This window comes from Hoplias malabaricus, chromosome 18 (assembly GCF_029633855.1).
Source record: "Hoplias malabaricus isolate fHopMal1 chromosome 18, fHopMal1.hap1, whole genome shotgun sequence".
In the NCBI taxonomy this organism is placed as follows: Eukaryota; Metazoa; Chordata; class Actinopteri; order Characiformes; family Erythrinidae; genus Hoplias; species Hoplias malabaricus.
The window spans coordinates 19,229,120-19,247,062 of NC_089817.1; the positions used below are offsets into that span (position 1 = coordinate 19,229,120).

At 39.4% G+C, this 17,943-nt stretch overlaps 1 protein-coding gene across 1 annotated transcript; it reads left to right on the forward strand.

Moving 5' to 3' along the window:
• Positions 1-1,289: 1,289 nt before the first annotated feature.
• LOC136675198 (uncharacterized) lies at positions 1,290-15,943 on the forward strand. The gene is made up of 12 exons (XM_066651629.1): positions 1,290-1,626; positions 3,214-3,489; positions 5,056-5,382; positions 5,753-5,860; positions 6,019-6,084; positions 6,473-6,627; positions 10,885-10,994; positions 11,083-11,170; positions 13,110-13,232; positions 13,621-13,884; positions 15,071-15,259; positions 15,914-15,943. The coding sequence occupies exons 1-12, from the start codon at positions 1,290-1,292 to the stop codon at positions 15,941-15,943; spliced, it is 2,073 nt and encodes a 690-aa protein (XP_066507726.1).
• The last annotated feature ends 2,000 nt before the right edge of the window (positions 15,944-17,943 follow it).

Below are 17,943 nucleotides of genomic sequence, written 5' to 3' on the forward strand. Positions count from 1 at the left end.
ATATTAGACTGATTTCCAGCATGCGAACCAACTTTTCGGTTTCAATCAAGAACATTTCCTGTATGATCCACATGTATGCTTTTTAATGGCTGCACAATTAAATTATTACATATGTTTAAAAAAACACCAAATATATATATTTACCTTTTTTTTTTAAACAGTAAGTTTGACCATAGGGTGGCACAGTGGCGCAGCAGGTAGCTTTGCAGTCACACAACTCCAGGGTCTTGGGATCTGTTATTATTACTTCCCATTAGATTTTAATAAGATGTTATTACTGCTATTATGCTGAAAGACATCAAAATCAAAATTATCCTTAAACTTCAGATTGTTTTGTGTACTTACAGTATCTATTTGAGCTACTTTGTGGTACATTTAATGTAAACCTTTCCATCTTTTACAGCAAAGCAGGATACGCAGACCTCAACATACAAAGTGATAAATTTTAATATACCGTAAATATAATTTTAATGTAAAAAACGTTATACTCTTCACTTTTAGAAAAATTAAAACATATGTATATGACCAAATATTTCTTGACTGCAGCTGATTGAAAAAAAGACAGACCAAATTCTTTTTTAGGCAGTTTCAACATAAGTGTTAAAAGCAGACGGTGAAAACTGCAGCAAGTGGCACCAATAAGGAAAGCACAGATGAAGAAGAGTTTTGTATGTATTGATGATGTGATGGAACACTATTTATTATCTTTGGAATGAGTAACGTTTATGATTCTGAACTAATCATCCAGTAACTGAGCCTAACCTCATTAATGCTGCCAGAGCATAATATAATCAAATCTTCACAGAAAGGTTATAACATTTACTATAAAGTCTTTTCAAAACATTAGATACATTAATGGCCAATACTTCCAGAGTATGTGTAAATCCTCTTACACAAATACTAGTACACTGAAAAAATTTTCTCAAGGGTAGTTACATTTAGCCACATTCTACACTAAATATGTTCCCAGAGCAGTTTAAGGAAGATTTACAAAGAACATTCTTGCATAATTGCCTGTGCCTGAGGAAATGTGGTTGGAAAGGAATGAAGTCTGCTCATGCTTATGTGATGATTACAACAGATATATCAAAATAATATGGGAAACATTTTTTTTTAAAAATAACATGAAATAAAGCATTCAAATCACTGTATAGATAAAATATCTATGGAAGTCTCCCAAATTGCAAATGTATATGGAATTATAACTTGAATTTTGAGCTGACATTTGCATGTATGAGTTGAACATCTAATTTCAAACTTTGCTGGTGATATGGGTACATTATACTGTCATGTCAATTAATGATTCTGTGTCCCTAGATGCCCAGGTGAAATGCCTCTTCCATGAGGACTGCATCTTGCCCTGCAGTTTCAGACCCACTGGGGCTGTGGTAATTCACTGGTACAAGCAGCAGATTCCAGTGCACAGTTACTACTACAACAAAGACCAATTTGGCCTTCAGAACAAACACTTCAGTGGACGCACATGTCTGTTTAACTCCCAAATCTCCCAAGGAAATGCCTCACTGGTACTCCGCAAGGTGAAGGTTCAAGACAAAGGACGCTACAAATGTTACACCAGCACCCGGAAAGGCAACCAGGAAAGTTTTGTGAACCTGGGGGTCAAAGGTGAGTTTACTGGCATGTACATTTTCATTATAACATGAAATGATCTCTTAAATGTAATTAACTGAGCCATGTTAAAATGAAGAGAAATAAAGTATGTCAATGTCCTATATCAGGGGTAATACATTAAAATCCATTAAGATCCAATTAGAGACAATTTTCTCAAACCAAGTTCCGGAACATAATGTATAACCTGCATTATGATCAGTAGCGTGTCCGCGTGGGTTTCCTCCGGCTGCTCCGGTTTCCTCCCACAGTCCAAAAACACACGTTGGTAGGTGGATTGGCGACTCAAAAGTGTCCGTAGGTGTGAGTGTGTGAATGAATGTGTGTGTGTGTGTGTGTCTGTGTTACCCTGTGAAGGACTGGCGCCCCCTCCAGGGTGTATTCCCGCCTTGCGCCCAATGATTCCAGGTAGGCTCTGGACCCCCGTGACCCTAAAATTGGATAAGCGGTTACAGATAATGAATGAATGAATGAATGATCAGTAGCATATCCTGTACATTAAAAAAAAACTTATTATTATAGCATAATTTTCTGTAGTTAACAACTTCAAAACTAACTACAATTTCAATTACCTATATTTCAACAAATTTTATGAATATAATACATAACATACTTATTTAAAGTACATTGTACAAATAAAACAATGATTTTGAAAAAAATATATGCATATGTAAATAAAGTAATATACTTAAACAGTCTGTTCTAAATTAAGTAGTTAGTCAGTTACAGGTCAATGTCCAGATAGGAGAACTGTTCTATATAAATCTCATTTACAACTGTAAAAATGTTAGTAGTTAATAAAATTTAATAGCTAATTCATATGAGCGCATGCCTACATTCAAATGTATATTAAGAGTAGCCTAATTTTAACAAGTTGTTTTATTAACTTAAATGAGTTATATTATTCTACAAATAAATGTAAAATAATATACGTAATACTTTACTAATACAATGTACAAATACACAATTTTAAATACAATTTTAAGTAAAACTGTAATTCAAAATTCAAACATTCTCCTAACATTTTGTAATTTTATTGTAACTGTGGTGTAATCTTTACCATAAAATGACAAAAAAGCAGGAGATTGTTTTTGAATATATAGAAGGGTTAACAGTGCACCCGCATCCATCTACACTTGCAAAATACTGAACTTACTTGTCTTCTCCATCAGTCTTCATTAAGCCTGTCAGCTTCAACACATATTTGTTAATTAACCACTGATATGTTACTATGTTGTGACGTTGATGATAATGTGGTGCCTTTTAACATAAGAAGTGACAAAATTCACATTCTGAGGTCTTGGCATATTCTTAACATCTATATTTTCAGTAAAATAAGTTACTGTTGCCCTCTCTATTTTCGTGTTAAAAGAAATGTGACTTTTAAGGGGTTTACAACCTAATTAACAAAAATAAACAGATTTTTAAACCATTTACAAGTCTTTATAAGTGTAGTCTTATTTTAAGATTTTCTTAAGTTGTACCAGATATAGAAACAAATCTTTGGAGCATGATTTAACCCATTTCTCTCAAAGATGAAAATTTTATGTACTCTTCATCTTATCTGATGGTTTATATTTCTAGCTCTGATCCAACTGGTAAAAATAGAACTGACGGAAGAGAAGGTGACCTGTCTCGCCCAGAACATCTACCCTGCACCTCAATTGCTGTGGACTACTGAGCCACCTACTGACCTCAGCAGCCTCCACAACTTCACCCGGAACACCCCAGACTCAAAAGGCCTGTTCACCATTGAGAGCACTATTAGTATACTTGGGAATGTCTCTCAGCATGCCTACTTCTGCACTGTGCTCTCTGCGGACAGCAGCCAGGTGTGGACGGCATCACTGAAACGGCAAGGTATTATACATTACACATGGTCAGCAGGACTGAAACATGCAGCTGTAGACCTCAGTGGATTTCCAATTCATGTCTTCACCACTCAGCCATGAATCACACAGCTGAGAAAGCTTCCAATATCCCCCTTTAAAAATATAATCGTAACAGGGTTCCTAATATTTGCAACGTTTTATGGGTTGGCTAACATATTGGACTCTCTCTCTGTGGGGAAAATGGCCTTATAGCACTTTGAAAAGGAGTTGTGACTGGCTTAATGTTTACTCTCTACCTTTACTCTCTCACCTTTGTAGCATCATGCGACTGGGTTAGTCCTAGCTAATGGGTTAAACTGACAACGACTTTATTGTAGAAAAAAAATAGAGTATAAAATTACTAACAACACAGAATTTGACTCATACTTGGATTCATCTGTATAGATCATCTTCTCTGATCATAGGTCCAGTGAGGTGCTTATGACATGTTTTGTGTAGTGTGTACAGTTACATGGCATCATAAAAGCATTTTCCAGGTCAGGGAGGTGAGAAAGAGAAATGTTTAGAATTTCTGGATGCAACCTTGGGTTCTCTTAAGACGTCTACCTCATGTTCTGAAGAAGTTTTTCCTCTGCACTCAAAAAAATAAATCGTTGGAATAACTTAATTTAATTATGCCACACATTTCGATCTAAACAACTTGAGTAGAATCAGCATATATAGACTTAATTACCTCAACCAAAGCTATATTTGTTGACTGAATGCATGTATAAAATGTCAGTTCAATTTAATTGACCTTCACTAAACTAGATTTATTAGTTTTGTTAGTGCAACAAACTTCAGTTTAATTATATGAATGTTAGTAGTATGGTTTAATAAAATCTAACTAAATTGCATTTCATTAACAAGTTCAAATATATTTCTATCTACTAACAGAGATTAGAGCCAACATAAAAAAAATAAAACTGAAAAAAACCCTCAGCTTTATTTAAAAACCAAGCAGAGTCCCTAAACTTGGATCATCAAGGTTCATGATTATCTTTTGGAGCACTTCGAAGGTGCTTATCAGTTCTTGTGGGTACTGAAGGTTGAGGCAATTTCAGGCCAAACAACATAGCATAGTCAAATGCAATATTTTCCAGTACATGGAGGATCTCCACATCTACATTGATGACACCAACCCCCATAACTGTCTGCTCCATGTGCATCTGTGTCCTGTTGAAAAGTATTGCATATGAACAAATAAATTTTAGCTAACACAATACCATTTCTAACACTGTTACATAATCTAACTGGTTTGCTTCATTCAGTCATACCAGCAACAAATCATGCTAACAAGGCACTTCACTACCATGCTATGGGTACCTTAACATATATCCTTTCATAAGTTTCTCATGGTCATCATTTAGGTAGGTGTACAAAGGCTTGGAAATGCATGCTCTTTGGGTGTAGATGTAATTCTGAGGTGGACCAAACCTCAGGAAAGGAATGGACACTTGGGGCTAGAAAGTAGATTTCTCTAAAATATCTCAGACCTATATAAATGCATACATTTTTAAAATTAGCTTGGAATGGTATGTGTCTTTTTTTTCAGATGAGCTGTCTGGGGAAGAAGGTACTCCACTGTTGGTCCCCTGCACAGTGCCTCAACCTCGTCACAACTTCACTTTCACATGGACCTTCATCAGAACCAGTGATCCCGTCATCATCTTTACCTACAACAGCCGAAGTCGGAAAAGCTCTAACCTCTGGGAGAACAGAGCTGAGCTGGACATAGATCAGGCACATGTAGGAAATGGTTCTCTAACTTTACTTAGCCCTGATAGCTTAACCCACACTGGGGATTACACCTGCATGTTTTCCAGCTTCCAGATGAAGCACCAGGTCCAGACCTGGGTCAACATCACAGTTCGAGTCACAGGTAAAATTTACATCCATCAAAGATTAATTTGTACCTATAGACTATTTTTATGCTGTTTTAATATTAACAAGAACACGGTGCCTTTGATGTGAAGCACCCAATGGTACTTCCTTGGCTGAGGGAGTTACAACCCATTTCCATGAGATAATTTGAACAATGATAAAGTTATTAAAGACCAACTTTAACCACTTTAAGCTTTAAGCAATGAAGCCTAGACCACAGCAACTACAATGATGTCTGACATACAGAACTACATATAGAAACTTAAAGAGTTTTTATTTGTTTTTATTTTAAGTAAAATAAAGCTAATGTAACACTGTCCATATTTCTTTAGCCAAAATGTTGACCAATATTGCTTTTTCCTCTACAGATTCAGATGAAAATGTGTGTCGAAGGTCCTGGTGGGGCACTGCTGCCTCTGTGTTCATATTTGTACTTACCATATCAGTGGCTCTGTCACGATGCTTAAGATTCAGAGGTACATTTTTACAAAATAAAATCACAAAATTATGTGAAATCTAAATAATAACAAAATTGTCACTGACAGAGGAATTGAAAAGACCTAAAACTTAGAATAAAACTTCAGCTTCAGTATGTAACTTTAATGCAAAATCTCTCATTTATATTTCTTATCAGGTGATCAGAATATGCACACAAATGCTGGAGTGAGAAAACCACATGGCAGAAGGAACCATCAGACTGGTAACTACAAGTAAACTACAGGGTGGGCTATTTATATGGATACACCTTAATAAAATGGCAATGGTTGGTGATATTAACTTCCTGTTTGTGGCACATTAGTATATGGGAGGGGAAAACTTTTCAAGATGGGTGGTGGCCATTTTGAAGTCGGCCATTTTGGATCCAACATTATATTCCCCCCTCCCATATACTAATGCGCCACAAACAGGAAGTTAATGTCACCAACCATTCTCATTTTATTAAGGTGTATCCATATAAATGGCCCACCCTGTACATATTGGTTCCAGGGACCAGGTCCAGTCAAAAAAAAAACAACTACGTATACATGGAAAAACTATGCACAATCCCCCCAACAATTATTCATATATATTGAATTTTTTTCTTGCAGATACTCCAATGCTTGAGCGGAGACACAATGGTTTAGTGACCCTGGAGCCAGCAGACATTGTGACAACAGATTGTAACGTCTCAAACATTTCCATAGCAAAGTCTGATGGACTGGAAGGTTATATCCCTTCTGCAGCAGAGACCATAAAGTTAAATGTATGTAAGGATAACAGAGATGTTTCAAGTCATGGTACATCAGTGATGGGAAATGCCCCCAGGACCCCCTCACCAACAAGTGAAACCCCAAGAACATCTGGATCAACTGTATCAGCAATCAATAATCAAAGAAGAGATAGGTGTGATTCACATTTAACTGAAGCTCCAGCAGTTGGAACTGACCAAAATGAAGAATTTAGGGTGTCTGAAAGAGTGTATGTCAATGAGATCAATTTATCCAATGAGTCTGAGCAATTACACATGAATGGATTCAGGTAATTAATACCAAATCAGAAATATACAAAATATACAAAGAGAAATTTTATGGGGGTTAATCTGATGTATACTATATGCTCACAAATTAGTAGATAGTCCTTGTAATTAGTGAATCAGTTGCACACACATATGTGCTAGCACAGCTTGTTTAATGTCCACAGGGATGCATGAAATGAAATGTGACACTTTAGAACACATGAGTCTTATGTCACAATGATCAATGCCAAGCATCAGTGAGTCCCCCGGCACAGGGCAGTGAAACTGTGGAGTAGTTAATCTCCATCCAGTGCCAGTGGGATTAGTGGTTGAAAACTATCCAGAACTAACAAATTAAATTCAGTACCTGACCTTATAAAAGGTGTTGTTGATGAAGGCTACCATTCTTACTGCAATGTTCTAACATATAAAAAAAAGCCTGTGCTTACAGAGTTTAGCTGTGTCAGCTCTCACATGAGCTTTGCCAAATGTGTAAGTCAATGTTAATAATGTAATATGAAATGCTGTTTATTCATTACAATACTGTAATAAAGAATTAAGGACATAAACTGGATCCAAATATGAAAAAAATAGACATTATCATTGCCACTATAACTTACTGAAGTAGCAGTTGGGGAAAAAAAGAAAAAAGGGGGGAAAGGTTTTATATGCTGGTTTATGTAGCTTTCTTGCCTAAGATATGTTGTAAAATGTTAAAATATAGTCTGCACTTCACCCTAGCGTTCAATTTTCAGCTCAGGCAGGAGGAACATCCCAATGCTATTTTAACCTACAATATCCCAATAAATAAGGAAATTCTTTTAGATTAAAACGTCTTAATAGATGGATAGGAAAGAGATGTTCATGTAAGGTTTTTAAAGACATTTTTGATAACCTAGATATGATTTCATATGTATCTCTGAATACAGTTAAAAAAAAATAATAATTCCAATTTACATCATAAACAACTGTCCCCCTCATGTCCACTGTCTTCCCAGAGCCTTTCCTGCAAAGTAGCAGCTGTTTCTTGGCAAATTGAGTACAAATTATTCTTTCATTAGTTTCTGTGACCTCTTCACCATGATCGGGGCAACACAGTCACTCATACATTTACACCTGTGTAAAATTTTGCACAGCCAATAATCCACAATTTCTGTTTCTGAATGTGGGAGGAAATAGGAGCACAAGTGATTTATTAACTATCTTAATTTTACTAGAAATGAGTATGTTACCACATACATTTACATACCTACAGCGACACGACAAACATTACAGTTTACCAGAAGATGGTGCTATGTTACTTTTATTATGAGGAAACGAGTTATGTCTAGTGATTGTAATACTTGTATTCGCCTTCTAAATAATGCCATTTTTATAAAATAAATACAAATACAACAGCTATATATATATATATATATATATATATATATATATATATATATATATATATATATATATATATATATATTAGGGTCTTTTTTTTAAATGTTATGTTAACAAAACATTTTTCAACATTTTGCTGTAAAGGGAAGTATAATGATTAAAAAGATAAACCTAAATGAAAGTGACATACTTTATGATCACTGTGCAACAATTAAATATGACCTCTGCATTTAACCCATCCATGGCAGTAAACACACTCACTAGTGATTAAGGGCAGTGAACACACACACAAACACAGAGAGCAATGGGCAGCAATCCTCTGCCCCCGGCGAGAACTTTGGGTCTTGCTCTTGAGAATTTTGTGTCTTGCTCAGTAGCACTTCAGTCATGGATGTTAATTCCTGTTGTGGGGATCAAGCCGCGGACCTTGCCTGTACCAAGCCTGCTCCTCTAACAATTAGGTCATGACTGCCTCCATTATTTATGCCAAATATTAACTCTATGTATGCCACCATTGTTGCCAGTCCTAGAAATTCCTATAATATGTATACAAACCGGATTCCAAAAAGTTGGGACACTAAACAAATTGTGAATAAAAACAGAATGCAATAATGTGGAGATGGCAAATGTCAATATTTTATTTGTAATAGAACATAGATGACAGATCAAAAGTTTACTCTGCGTAAATGTAATATTTTAAAGGAAAAATATGTTGATTCAAAATTTCACAGTGTCAACAAATCCCAAAAAAGGTGGGACAAGTAGCAATAAGTGGCTGGAAAAAGGAAATTGAGCATATAACAAACAGCTGGAAGACCAATTAACACTAATTAGGTCAATTGACAACATGATTTGGTATAAAAAGAGCTTCTCAGAGTGTCAGTGTCTCTCTGAAGCCAAGATGGTAAGAGGATCACCAATTCCACCATTGTTGCGCAGAAAGATAGTGCAACAATACCAGAATGGTGTTACCCAGCATAAAATAGCAAAGACTTTTAAGTTATCATCATCAACTGTGCATAACATCATCAAAAGATTCAGAGAATCTGGAACAATTGCTGTGTGTAAGGGTCAAGGCCGTAAAACTCTACTGGATGCTCGTGATCTTAAATGTCACTGCACTTCAAACAGGAATGCCACTGTCAAGGAAATAACAGAATAGGCTCAGGAATACTTCCAGAAAGCATTGTCAGTGAACACAATCCACTGTGCCATCCGCCGTTGCCAGCTGAAACTCTACAGTGCAAAGAGGAAGCCATTTCTAAGCAAGCTCCACAAGCTCAGACATTTACACTGGGCCAAGGGTCTTTTAAAATGGAGTGTGGCAAAATGGAAGACTGTTCTGTGGTCAGATGAGTCATGATTTGAAGTTCTTTATGGAACACTGGGACGCCATGTCATCCGGACCAGAGAGGACAAAGATAACCCAAGTTGTTATCAGCACTCAGTTCAGAAGCCTGCATCACTGATGGTATGGGGTTGCATGAGTGCTTGTGGCATGGGCAGCTTGCATGTCTGGAAAGGCACCATTAATGCAGAGAACTATGTTCAGGTTCTAGAACAACATATGCTCTCATCTAGACGTCATCTCTTTCAGGGAAGACCCTGCATTTTTCAACAAGATAATGCCAGACCACATTCTGCAGCAATCACAACATCATGGCTAAGTAGGAGAAGGATCCGGGTACTGAAATGGCCAGCCTGCAGTCCAGATCTTTCACCTATAGAGAACATTTGGCGCATCATAAAGAGGAAGGTGCGACAAAGAAGGCCCAAGGTGATTGAACAGTTAGAGGCCTGTGTTAGACATCAATGGGAGAGCATTCCTATTTCTAAACTTGAGAAACTGGTTTCCTCTGTCCCCAGATGTCTGTTGAGTGTTGTAAGAAGAAGGTGGGATGCCACACAGTGGTAAAAAATGGCCTTGTCCCAACCTTTTTGGGATTTGTTGACGCCATGAAATTTTGAAACAACATTTTTCCCTTAAAATGATACATTCTCTCTGTTTAAACTTTTGATCTGTGATTTGTGTTCTTTTCTGAATATAATATTAGATGTTGGCACCTCCACATCATTGCATTCAGTTTTTATTCACAATTTGTTAAGTGTCCCAACTATTTTGGAATCTGGTTTGTATTATACAGGGGTTGGAAACTGAAACACCTGTCATTTTAGTGTGGGGGGTTTCATGGCTAAATTGGATCAGTCTGGTGGCCAATCTTCATTAATTGCACATTGCACCAGTAAGAGCAGAGTGTGAAGGTTCAATTAGCAGAGGGTAAGAGCACAGTTTTGCTTAAAATATTGCAATGCACACAACATTATGGGTGACATACCAGAGCTCAAAAGAGGACAAATTGTTGGTGCACACCTTGCTGGCGCATCTGTGACCAAGAGAGCAAGTCTTTGTGATGTATCAAGAGCCATGGTATCCAGGTTAATGTCAGCATACCACCAAGAAGGACAAAACACATCCAACAGAATTAACTGTGGACGCAAGAGGAAGCTGTCTGAAAGGGATGTTCGGGTGCTGACCCAGATTGTATCCAAAAAACATAAAACCACGGCTGCCCAAATCACGGCAGAATTAAATGTGCACCTCAACTCACCTGTTTCCACCAGAACTGTCCATCGGTCAATATACAGGAGCTCCACAGGGTCAATATACACAGCCGGGCTGCTATAGCCAAATTTGTGGTCACTCAGGCCAATGCCAAACGTTGGTTTCAATGGTGCAAGGAGCGCAAATCTTGGGCTGTGGACAATGTGAAACGTATTGTTCTCTGATGAGTCCATCTTAACTGTTTCCCCCACATCCAGGAGAGTTACAGTGTGGAGAAGCCCCAAAGAAGCGTACCACTCAGACTGTTGCATGCCCAGAGTGAAGCATGGGGGTGGTTCAGTGATGGTATGGGCTGCCATATCATGACATTCCCTTGGCCCAATACTTGTGCTAGATGGGCACGTCACTGCCAAGGACTACCAAACCATTCTGGACGACCATGTGCATCCAATGGTTCAAACATTGTATCCTGAAGGTGGTGCCGTGTATCAGGATGACAATGCACCAATACATACATACATACATATATATATATATATATGTTCCAATTTTAGAGGGAGTAGGATCACTGAAAGCCTCAGCTTTATTTTTCTATTTCACTAGGATACAAATATGAGGTAACTCACAGGCCAAGACATCATCACAACAGCCCAACCCCCACCCCCCCCCCCCCCCCACCCCCGTTTACGTAAAGTTGCAGAACTGCACAAATTAGCAATGGCTACAAGACAAAAGTTAAACAGGTAAAAATGACAATTTCCACTAACCCAATTACCAAATTAATTTTCCCAAAATTAGCTTCTCGTGTATTACAAATTCACGAAGACTGCTGAATCTGACTTTGCAAGATATCTAAAAACAAGTGTCTGACAGATCCTTTAAGACAGATAAGCTGCCTCAGTTACTGGCAGATATGGGCTTCCTGTTTACAGCCAGACAATTTTGTCTTTACTTGGCTTTGGCATCTATTTAAAAAAAGATCTCTTGTCAAGGCAAACATCAACTGTAAAATCAGAGAAAGGTAACTTGGTAAAGGTAAAGTGCCATCTGCACTTCTACAGGTCAGAGTAGGAAAAGTGCTCAAGTTTTCCATTTTCTTGGAAATCATGTGAGATTTTCCCCACTCAAATTAATTATTGGGTATTACCTCCACATGATTATTCTGAGGTAATGACTTTAACATAGTTGAAGTTATGTAATAACATAATTTTGGGAGTAGGACCACGTCCAAACTCCTCCTCTCAGCCCTATATATAACCCGCAAATTCACGTAATTTCCGTGTCAGACAAACTTGCTTCATTTAGTTCAGGAGACGAATCTCGATTCGACTGGTTCACTACGTCAGCTCTCTCCTCCGCGCTGGGTCATTCCTGCTGATCCCCATATTCGGAGCCGTGAACATTTTAAGGTCTGTCAGCATTATACTGTAGCATTATAGAAGTGTAAGTGACTTTTTTTAGCCTCAGAGAGCTGACTGCTCTTTAGCGTCTGATAGCAAGACCAAGATGTTGTGACTGTGTAACCCAGCTTCAGTATAGTTCATGTTAATTAAATAGGCACTGGCCCTTTAAGAGTTTACGGCCGTTTCACTTTATGTTGACGCTGTTTCCAACTATAGCAGCTGATTTACGGCTCCCATTGAAATACGTAGACAGGAGAGCACGAGGTTCAGATGAACTTCAGTGTTGAGAGGAGTGTGTGCAGCCAGCTCCGGCTATCTTTTAGCTAATTCTGTTAACTGATTCTCCTGCTAGGTGGGTTTTCTCTGTACCTGTGTACAACCTGTTGCAGGTTTATTTAAAAGTATATCTAGTTTCAACATATTAGTTGAGTTTAAAAATCTTGGATATGAATAAATCCAAACGTAACTCCTTTCTGCCTACAGTACTAAATGAGATGGATAATAAATGCTGAAGAATTGGTATCCCGTTTCAGGTGTTTTTAAACAAAACATGAAATGCATTATATCCTAAAATGATATATTAACGAAATAGGCTATACTTAATAGTAGTTATTACTTTTGCAATGAATGTAGGCTTGTTTCTTGTTGCACTTAAACAGCTATGAGACTATTTGAAGTTACGTATGGCCTGCAACCGCTTCGACTGTTCTATGCTCTGCTGTCTTACCCGCTCCGGATCGGTGCTCTCCTGCTTCTCCTACCACTACAATCGGCCTCCCGAGTGACCCCCCCCCCCCCCTGCTGTGGACTATCGTACCGGACCCTCCTCTGTGCTGCCTTGCTGCTCACACTACAGCTTCTAGCTCCTGCTCTGTTTTCAGGTGTTTCAGTGGACCTTCATCCCCCACTTTTTGCTGCTGCACTACTCCAAGTCTCTGACTTTCCAGCTCATCGTCTTCTCGCGTGCCATTATGGGCCATGTCCTAATCCTCTCCTTTGTGGCTGTCCCACACCCCGCCTCTTCCTTTACAGCACACCCACTCTCCTGATGTGGACCTTCATCCTAATCTCCTTCCCCTTGTGCTTTTGCTGCATCCTGCCTCTTCCTTTACAGCCCTCCTCTCTCATGCCACAAACCTTCGTCACAACCCCATAGCTTTGCGGCCGCACCACCCACCTCCAAATTCACAGCTTGCACTCTCTCCTCAGAAACTGCTGTGGATGCTCATGCATATGCCTTTCCCTCACAAACAAATGGCACCCTGCGTCCACTGTACGGCTTTCACTCTCTCCTGCTGGATCTTACCTTCTGCTTCTGCTTGCAGCTAAGCTTCTCCTAGCGACTGCACCTCACACTGCCTCTTATGGTACTGTTCGTACTGATTCTTCCAGCAGCTGCGGGCTTTCAACCTTACCTCTCCTCTTTGCGATCATGCTGCTCCGAGCCCCAAAGTTCCAGCTTATGCTCTCTTCTCAGGTGTGGCCTTGGACCAGCCCCCCTACCCAGCACTCAGGCCCTTGACGCCACCTCAAATTCAATTCACCCTCTCACACGCAGCCTTGTCGCTCTCAGCTTCTAACTTTCCAGCTCGTGCCACCGAGGACCTTCATCTTTCATCTCTCGGCTACCAACAGCACCTCACCCTGCCTCCTATGGTACTGTTCGCACTGATTCCTCCAGGCGCTGTGGGCCTTTGTAGTGGATATTATGAATGTTTATTAATTTCTAATAAGAAATTGTGACTTTCTGAAGATGTGATTTGATATACCCAAACTTTAGCTCGTTTCAGAGACATCTCCTCACTAGCAGATGTAAGGTGAGATAAACCTCCAGAGCAGGCCCGTAAAACCCCCTCCAAAAACCCTTTTTATGACTTAAGGACCCCCAGGGTCAAGAAAAGAATGCAGAGAGACACAGAGACTCAATCTTGATTGAAACTCATAATGCCCCCTTACACCTTTAAAGATTGTTAACTCTAAAAGACTCAAACATCCCAAAGTTCTTACATAGAAAACAAGTTGTATATGGGCACAACTGTTTGAAATTAACCCGTTTTGACTATCAAAATAGGTGGAATTAATTAACATGTGTTTAAAGTCATTTTTGTTTATATGAATTTATGTAGACCCAAGGTAGCCACATACTATGTGTTTAGTTGGTTAATAATTGTATAGAACATGGTTGTCTTTTTCTTAATGATATTACTTTGTGTTAACATATAATCTTTTATATTGCAAAGTATTCACTCAGGGATGGTCAAGTCTTTGTCTTGTCAAGTGTCATAAATTCTATGTGATGCCACTCCCAAAGTACAGGAAACAGCCAATCAGGAGCAAGAAAAGCTCAAATTCTCCATCATTGAGGACGAATCAGGTATTCGGGGTGGGTTTTCTAAACTCTGGTTAAAAATCTGTGGCGCCAAATGACACAAGCTTTTTGGGCTTTTTGGGCTTCTGCCCCTTTTTCTCTGCTGTTCGACTCTTCACTTCAAGGCTCCAGATACTTGGGGCGTTATCTCTTTTAGCCTTTTTCAAGGGTAAAATAACCTGAGTTTTTGAAATGACTCTGCAGGCGTCAGACTCATGGCTTTCTTAAATAGTCTTGGGCCTTTAAAGCGTGGTCCAGATAGAAACTACAGATTAAGAAAAGCTATAGTTTAACCCTAGCAAAATTTCAACGCCACACCCAGAGCCTGAAAGGAACCTTAGACCTCTGACGCACAAAAGGATGACAACGCCACGAAGAGGACGGCTGCACGCCCCCTCAGAATGACCTTCTGAGATGAGGAAACCTGCCCAGGAGAGACCTGCATGGACATGTCTCTCTCTCACCAGGCGGCAGATCAGCGACGACGAAGAATCCCCACAGAGACCTACAGAACAGAACCAGCTTCGACAGCTGCATCTGAAAGGCTCGGGAAAAAAAGGAACGCCCGCGGCTGCAACCTTACAAGGCCCACGTCTGCAATTCTCCAGGAAGTCGTGCCAGAAGGCACCGTCAGCGACATGCTCCCTGTCCATCTCTGGATACGTAAGGTCACATGGTCTCATGTCTCTCATGGCTCATGGGTTGGTACTGAAGTTTGCTGGGATAAACAATAGCCTTTCTTAGAACTTAGGTTAATAATTATTATAGAGAAATTCCCTCATATATTAATCTCCCTGTTCCCTCATCTATTGATGTAATCCATTTCATTATATTAATATTCATTATTTGATATTACAATTAATAAACTAGTTGTGTGATAAAACTAACCCTTGATTATTTGTCTGTGTGTGCACCTTTCTTGTATGAAATTATAATTTCTAGTTCAGATTCCATTTCAGAGTCAAGAACCCACGGCGGGGTTGAGCATAATTCAATGAGCATAATTCATTAATAATAGATAATTCTAGCTAATTCTGCTGTATAATATGTGAAGATTACCTACTTGTCTAAGCTAAAATTAAGACAGGTAAGGACACTACATATTAGTTAATGGCTCCCAAACATGGAGCTTAGTAAAATTAATTAAATAATTAATTATTAATAAAATAATAATTAATTATCATTGACTCCGCTATGTAGTGCTAATGCCACCGCAACGTGTGCATACTATTTCCACTACACCTTCAACCTGTCCACTAATCTTCACAGCCACACTGCTATCTAGCCCCTAAGTTCCAGCTTATGCTCTCTCCCCAGGTTACCTTGGACCAGCACTCAGGCACTTGATGGCACCTGTTTTTCATCACCCTCTAGGCATTTTCGTTATCATTGAGTCAACTTTCTACCCTGCCTCCTTGCTTGAGCTCCTCAGCACCTTTTGGATTTTTCTCTTTCAGAGTTTTCTCCCGTGTGACAAACTGTCTTCTCTCTACCTCGTCTTTCCTGCGGTGCTGACCTTTTTGGGGCTTCTTAATTGGCCTCATCTGTCATCACTCTAGATCACCATTCCGTTCTCAATTTCCTCTATGCCATTGGAAAGGCACCACCAGGACACACCTGCCAACGAAGGACATCTCGCTTTATTAATGCTGCCCCTCTATAGTACTTCAAGGCTGCTACTTATCCACTTTCCACCTATTGTTGCCAGCCTCAGACCCCTCACTATTACCCAATCACCATCATTTACACTGAGCAACACTCTGTCCAGTGCATGCAGCCCAATGCACTATCATGGTGGCCCCAGATAAATACATATCACACACATAGAATCTGTTGAACTATAGTGTTACACTAAGACACAATGATTTTGAATGATTGTACTCTGATTCCAGTTTCTATCCAGCTATCCAGTTCTGTTATTTTTGCAGATTTTCAGAGCCAATGAATGTCTACAGGTGGGCACAGCCCACCCAGAAAGATCATTTGCCCAAACTTCAGAGGCATGTTATCAATAACCTTTATTGGAATGTAAATGTACATCCAAGCTTAGCTGCAGGTATCTGTGAGGGCAATGGATGTAAGATAACAAAACTGGACACAAAATTTGGTGTACCCAGGGCAAAAATAAAAATTATCCTTGTATGGTTGTCTACATACAGCAGACATTCGTGTCAAAATGAATGATTAATCCAAGTGATTAATCAAAAAAACAAAAAATTAAATTTACCTCAAACCTTCCTGATTGATACTGTCCTGGTATGTACTATGCTCAATTCCATAGCTAATGGCAACAATGTAAAATTTAAGTAGATGTAACGAACACTTTCTACATCAGTCATGCCCAGAACATGCAACAAAGAGTTACCAATAGGCTTTCTTCAGCCGCAAAAGCAGCTGGTTCTCAAAGTTCTTTGAGCCAGCGCATGCTCTTCTTGGACTGAAGTTCAGCCCTGCAACACTAAACATTCTTTCAAATCAAATCAAATCAAATCAAATTTATTTATATAGCGCTTTTCACAACTGATGTTGTCACAAAGCAGCTTCACAGAATTCCAGTAAGACAAGATTTGACATGAAATGTAAAGACAAATGTAAAACCCTCAAGTGAGCAAGCCAGGGGCGACAGTGGCAAGGAAAAACTCCCCCAGCTGAGGAAGAAACCTTGGGAGGAACCAAGGCTCACAAGGGGTGACCCATCCTCCTCTGGTCAATCTACTGGTGATGATAGTTAGTAGTCCATGAGAACTTCAGTGTAGGGACAGCTTCAAGGCACTTGGTGGTTGCTGGAGCGTGGGCAGCTGGTCTGAAGCGTGGAGGAGGATCTCGACAGTCATCCATCAGTGTCCAAACAGACAGGTGGGCAGTCGTTTACTCGGAAAGATGTAAAGGGATGGAATTAGTTTTGAACTGTTTTGTGTTTGTAAAGTAGAAAATATGAAAATTTCCAGAGTGTGGCTAATGACTCCGGCAGATCTGACTATGACAGCATTAACTAAAAGGAGAGAACCAGGAGGACACACAGACACGGGAGCATCCTGAAACACTGGCATCCCTCCGCTCCACCGTCAACAAACCTGAGTGATCGCGAGAAGCGGCGGGACGACAGCACCAGCGTCTCAGTTTACTATAATTCCCTGTGTCCATGGACCCCCCGGATCTGCCGCCTTTATCTATGGGGGAGCATTAGCTACCAAATGATAAACTAAACAAATGAGTTTTTAGCCTACATTTGAAGATTGTGACTGTGTCTGAGTCCTGAACATTTTCTGGAAGATCATTCCAGAGTTGGGGGGCTTTATAAGAAAAGGCTCTTCCCCCAGCTGAGGCCTTCTGAATTCTGGGAACAT

What these genes read in the sequence shown, in the direction of transcription:
- LOC136675198 (XM_066651629.1), top strand. Translation starts at nt 1,290, where the DNA reads ATGTCAATTAATGATTCTGTGTCCCTAGATGCCCAGGTGAAATGCCTC. An exon ending in CATCACAGTTCGAGTCACAG is followed by an intron (nt 5,383 to 5,752) that starts GTAAAATTTACA and finishes TTTCCTCTACAG; the next exon opens with ATTCAGATGAAAATGTGTGT. An exon ending in ATGGGGGTGGTTCAGTGATG is followed by an intron (nt 11,171 to 13,109) that starts GTATGGGCTGCC and finishes CTCTGTTTTCAG; the next exon opens with GTGTTTCAGTGGACCTTCAT.